This window comes from Megalobrama amblycephala, linkage group LG14 (assembly GCF_018812025.1).
Source record: "Megalobrama amblycephala isolate DHTTF-2021 linkage group LG14, ASM1881202v1, whole genome shotgun sequence".
In the NCBI taxonomy this organism is placed as follows: domain Eukaryota; kingdom Metazoa; phylum Chordata; class Actinopteri; order Cypriniformes; family Xenocyprididae; genus Megalobrama; species Megalobrama amblycephala.
In genome coordinates this window covers 42,022,429-42,027,775 of record NC_063057.1, presented here as the reverse complement: position 1 = coordinate 42,027,775, position 5,347 = coordinate 42,022,429, and the positions used below count along the sequence as shown (strand labels likewise).

The window sequence follows — 5,347 nt, the reverse complement described above, 5'->3', positions numbered from 1 at the left end:
AACTCCTCTTTATTAAACTCAATCGTCATGTCTTCAGTTTCCTCTTTAATAAACTCAATCTTCATGTCTTCAGTCTCCTCTTTAATAAACTCAATCTTCATGTCTTCAGTCTCCTCTTTAATAAACTCAATCTTCATGTCTTCAGTTTCCTCTTTAATAAACTCCATCTGTAAGAAGAGAATAATTAACAGAGTTAAAAGTCTTCAATGACCTGTTGGACAAAAAAAAAACACTCAAAACTAACGCTGCAAATTAATAAACTTCATATTTCAGGCATTTATGATCTACATTTGGTATTTAATGAATTATAGATTATATTTAAATGATTACACTTGGATGAAAACATGATTTGTTAGTTTGTGTTTGTTGTTCTCGTTCATGTTCACTGTTTGAGCAGCACGTGTCGTGATTCACTGAATCATTTCTCAGTATTTGATTCAATTGACTCGGAGTTGAAAAGTTAAGTTTCTCCATCATGACTCTCCAGAGACTGAACTCGTGTTCATGATAAACTGATTTATGATATATAGAGAGAGAAATGAGACGCAAGTTTACTGTGTCTCATCGGTGGATATGAGCTTTACTCACACAAATATCATTCATTACAGTTAGATAAACAATAACAATGTTACATTAAATAGTAAATAAACTCATTTAACATCGCTGAAAAAACTATTGAAACTACAAAACTGTTTCTGTCGATTAAAACAACTTAAATTCTTAAAACAAACCTTTATTCAGCAGAATCACAGATCCAGGAGCGCTGCGCAGTCTTATGACGTCATGTCGTCACTCCAAAATAAAAGTCATGCATCGTCTACAATCAGAAAAAACAGTGACAAATATGGTACAAACGATGTTTAAAAAAATATTTGTGAAAAAACAGAAGAAGGGATGTTTTGAAAAGTTTTTTTTATTATTATTTTGTTAAAAACCACAGAGGAGCTATATACTATTTTTGGCAGGTGTTACAGAAACATTTTTACAAAAAAATCTTCTGATTTAACCTTGAGATTTGAAGTATTAGATAGCTTAGATTTTTTGCAACACCATCTACGATGACACTAATAATTCTTAATTTCTGATAGAAATACAAAATCAATCAGTAGTTATTAATAGAATAATGAGACACAAACCTTTATATTCTATTGCGTTTGGCCCCATTTATTTAATAGATACAGATTTTACACATTAACTTTAAAGTGTAAAAAAGGCAACAGTTATTTTTCATTATATGATAAACATACTTTTTTCTAGATCATTTAAAACTTGTCATTCTGATGTTGTTTTTTTGTTTGTTTGTTTTTTAGAGATCTGTGATTCGTGATGATTCGGATGATCTGTTTGAAAATTCCAGTGTAAACAGTAAAGATGACCATACAGACATTCAAGATGACGTCAGACGGAATCATGCACCATTTGCAATGAGTGAACAACATTCTGCTTGTACCACAGCATCAAAAAGAGCAAAAAACACCAGAGTAAGTGTTAATTACTTTAATAGAATAGAATAGAGAATAGCCCATGATAGAGGATTAAATGAACTGAATGGTCATTGTCTGTCAAGGCTAGAGCGAAGATTGCTGAGTACTCAGATGGTTCGAGTGAAGATGAGTTATCTGTCAGTGAGGAAGAGTACATTCCTGACACATCAGAGAGTTACACATCAGATAGTAGCATGAGCCTTACTGCTTCACCAAAAGGTAAAGAAAAAAGTTACAGACTTTGCCAGTCCTGAGCAGTTCAGCTGTGAACAGAATCAAAATGTTCAGTACTCAAAGCAGCGGTGACTTAGGGAGCTCCCAGAACCACGACATAGCCAAAGTTCCTGACACATCTTCCATTCTTGACAGCGCAACATCAGTAGTTATCCCAACTATAATTAAAAAGAAAGGTGGATTGAGAATGTACAGCAAAAAACAGCAGTGCTTTTTTTGTGACGGTGCTTTTACAAAAATTTCTAGACATCTGGAACGAAAGCATAGAAATGAGGTAGAGGTAGCGAAAGCATTAAGTCATCCAAAGGGCTCAAAAGAAAGGAGGATGCAACTGGAGTATCTACGCAACAAAGGGAACTTTGCTTACAACAGTACTGTTATTAATACAGGTGCAGGACTGATGATTTCACGGAAACTGCCCAAAAAGAACCTGGATGGGGAAAGTTTTATGCACTGTATTTACTGCAAAGGACTCTTCTTAAAGAAAACTCTGTGGCGACATTTCAAGGTTTGCAAATTCAGGCCTGGTGATGAGAAGCCGAAACCTGGAAAAACCCGTGTCCAGGTTCTTTGTGGCTTTGCACAACCTCCCCCACCAGGAGTAACTCATGGTGTTTGGAAGCTGTTAAATTCCATGAACCAGGACCAAGTGGCACTTGAAACTAGAAATGACTGGTGCATTTTAGAGTTAGGAAAGCATCTTTACAACAAGTATGGATCAAGAGTTAAAATGCATGAACACATCCGCCAAAAGATGAGGGAGTTTGGAAGACTCCTAATATGTGCAAGAGAGGTATCCCCCCTTACATCTATTAAAGAGCTCATTCATCCCTCAAACTTCATGCATACCATCAATGCAGTTAAAAGGGCTGCTGGCTACAATGAAGATACCAATGTATTTGAAAAGTCTAGTGTGGCTGTGAAACTTGGACAGAGTCTAGACAAAAAAGCAATGCTCATTGAGAGCCACTCTACTATTAGTGGAGATGAAGAGACAAAAGCTCGGCGAACACTGGAGGAAGCAAAATGGAATTCCCCACAATTACTTCCATTCACCGAAGATGTTAAGCTCCTTCATATATATCTTGATGAGCAAGAGAAGACCCCTCGCAAACTCTTGTTATCGCAGCCGTCGTCTCAGCAATGGGCAAAACTGGCCAAGATTACGTTAACTCAGGTTATGCTTTTCAATCGTAGATGAGAAGGGGAAGTGTCCCAGATGCCGTTGTCTGCATACATCTCCAGCAACCAAACGGACGCTCATCCAGATATTACCATGGCCCTCACATATTTATAAAACAAACTGTGTCAGTACTTCAGGCGTGTAGAAATCCGAGGCAAAAGAGGCAGAAAGGTTCCCGTGCTTCTCACACCTTCCATGCAAGAATCAATCAGCCTGCTTATTGAAAATCGGAGTAGGTGTGGAATACCAAATGAAAACCCTTTCCTTTTTGCACGTCCATATGCAATGACGTTTTTCAGAGGCTCTGATTGCATTCGAGAATTTGCTGTTGCATGCGGCGCAAAAAATCCTCAGACTCTTACTTCAACAAAGTTGAGGAAACAGATCGGGACACTTTCTGAAGTTCTTAATCTTAGCAACACCGAACTAGATCAGTTGGCAGACTTTCTAGGCCATGACATTAGAGTTCATCGTCAATTTTACAGGTTACCCGAAGACACCCTCCAACTGGCTAAAATCAGTAAAATTTTACTGGCTCTTGAAAAAGGACGCTTGGCAGACTTTAAAGGGCAAAATCTCAATGAAATCAACATTGATCCAGAAGGTAGTATACTATACAGTATACACCATACACAACATGGGTTCAGATTTTGCTTAAAATAACATTTACCTTGTGTTTATATATTTCTGTATTTTCTACCTTTTTAGAGGAAGTTACAGTGGACAGTGATTTGGAGGAGTCCACTTCTAGTCTGAAAGGTAATGATTACATATTGTCAGTTTGTTCCATTTATGTTTGCCTAATTAATGGAACATCGGATACCCATGTTTCTGTTGGCTGTAAAAGGTACAGTAGATCTGTTTGGTTAGGCTATCTGAAGATCTTCAGGATGCATTGACATATACATGGTTTATGGTTTAAGACGGTAAAGGGAGGGGCTGAGGTAGTTAAAGAAGTAGGCCTGTAAGGACAGAGGCCCTTTCAATTTAAGTAAAAGAATAAAGCTGCAGAAAGCCTTCCGACAGTGCATGGAGCATTCACATAAACACTTTCATTGGTGCAGTGACCCAGATTGGGACAGATTTATGGGGATAAGTGTAAAGGAGACAGCATTGCAACTGCTGGCATTTGAATATTTACAATATTTATATTGTTTGAATATTTTGCTAACTTAACATAAGTTGCTTATAACATATATTTGCCTGTAGAATGTTGGGTAAATCCCTCCCTGATGCCTCATAGGACCCATTTTGCTACCCAATTGACTTTTGGTCAGTTTGCACATCCATCTACCACGCCGGATACCCAGATTCAAGACCCACTTGGGGAGTGGTTTCTGGTATCAGAGGTGGAAGTCATTAATTACAAATACTCAGATTACTGTAATTAAGTAGTTTTTTGGGGTACTTGTACTTTTATGAGTAGATTTTCAAGCCTGTATTTTTACTTGTAATATTCATTAATCCATGTAATCTATTAAGTTACTTTTAAAATCATAGTTGAGTACTGAGTACAATTTTAATTCATATCCAAACCTTTTATCTGCATTTTTGTAGCCAGTAAGGTGATTTGATAGCAAACAAGCCGATGAAAACCTGGGTCATGAGGACGGAAAACAAAACAAAACAAAAAAAGGACGTTAATGATTGATCTTTCATTGATTCTGAATGAAGAATTTAACCATGTAAAAATGTATTCATGGATATTTAATCAATAGTCGTGGCTCCTCATGTAATTTAGTTTTTTGTCTGCCGGAGACATTTGCTTAATAAGGAAATACAAACTTAAATGAGAAAAAAATTAGGGAAAAACACTTGTTTTGCATCTTATCAATTATTAATGATTAATAGATTGTTGGCATGTTAACTTCTGGTAAAGGAAAACACACAATTTCCAGCCCTAGTCTGGAGAAGTGACGGTGACATCAGTGGTTAAAAGTAACTAATACTCTGAATATTTTCTTTTAAATTTTTTTTTTTAGTTTTTTTTTTAATTTAATTTTTTTACAAACTGGACTTTTACTTGAGTATTTCTCTAACACCGGTACTTTTACTCGTAATTGAGTAATATTTTAGCAATGCACTTAATTGTACTTGACTACAGATTTTCAGTACTCTCCACCACTGCCTGTTATGCACAACAACACCTAATTAGGCTAATTCATAATGAAGCCAGCGAAGCAGTTAAGTCGTTTGTTAATTCTCTCACATATCCTTTAATTTACGAATTTTACTGTATTAAATTGTTATTTGGTCAGGCAGTTCGGACATCTCTGGGGCCTGTATAGAGACAGAGCGACACGCGTCATAGTCTGAAGACCACGCCCACCGGGGGGAAAACAATCCAACCGTCTCCATTGACTTTGTATTGCGTGAGGCTGCCTCTTTGTCTTTTCTGACTCATTACAAAAAACAGAACAATGTCTAAAAGCTGCTATGTGACCAG

At 36.7% G+C, this 5,347-nt stretch overlaps 1 protein-coding gene across 3 annotated transcripts; it reads left to right on the top strand.

Annotated features, from left to right (window-relative positions):
* The first annotated feature begins 441 nt into the window (after positions 1–441).
* Positions 442–4,483, top strand: LOC125245330. Of its 3 annotated transcripts, none has more exons than XR_007179489.1 (3): positions 442–1,481; positions 1,568–1,703; positions 3,610–4,483. XR_007179489.1 is itself a non-coding variant. In XM_048155857.1 (3 exons), the coding sequence occupies exon 2, from the start codon at positions 1,765–1,767 to the stop codon at positions 2,917–2,919; it is 1,155 nt and encodes a 384-aa protein (XP_048011814.1). In that variant the 5' UTR covers positions 442–1,481; positions 1,568–1,764; the 3' UTR covers positions 2,920–3,505; positions 3,610–4,483. The 3 variants fall into 3 exon arrangements, 2 of the variants coding, with proteins under 2 accessions (XP_048011814.1, XP_048011815.1); XM_048155857.1 differs by having other exon boundaries at positions 1,568–3,505; XM_048155858.1 differs by lacking the exon at positions 442–1,481 and having other exon boundaries at positions 1,489–3,505.
* Positions 4,484–5,347: the final 864 nt, after the last annotated feature.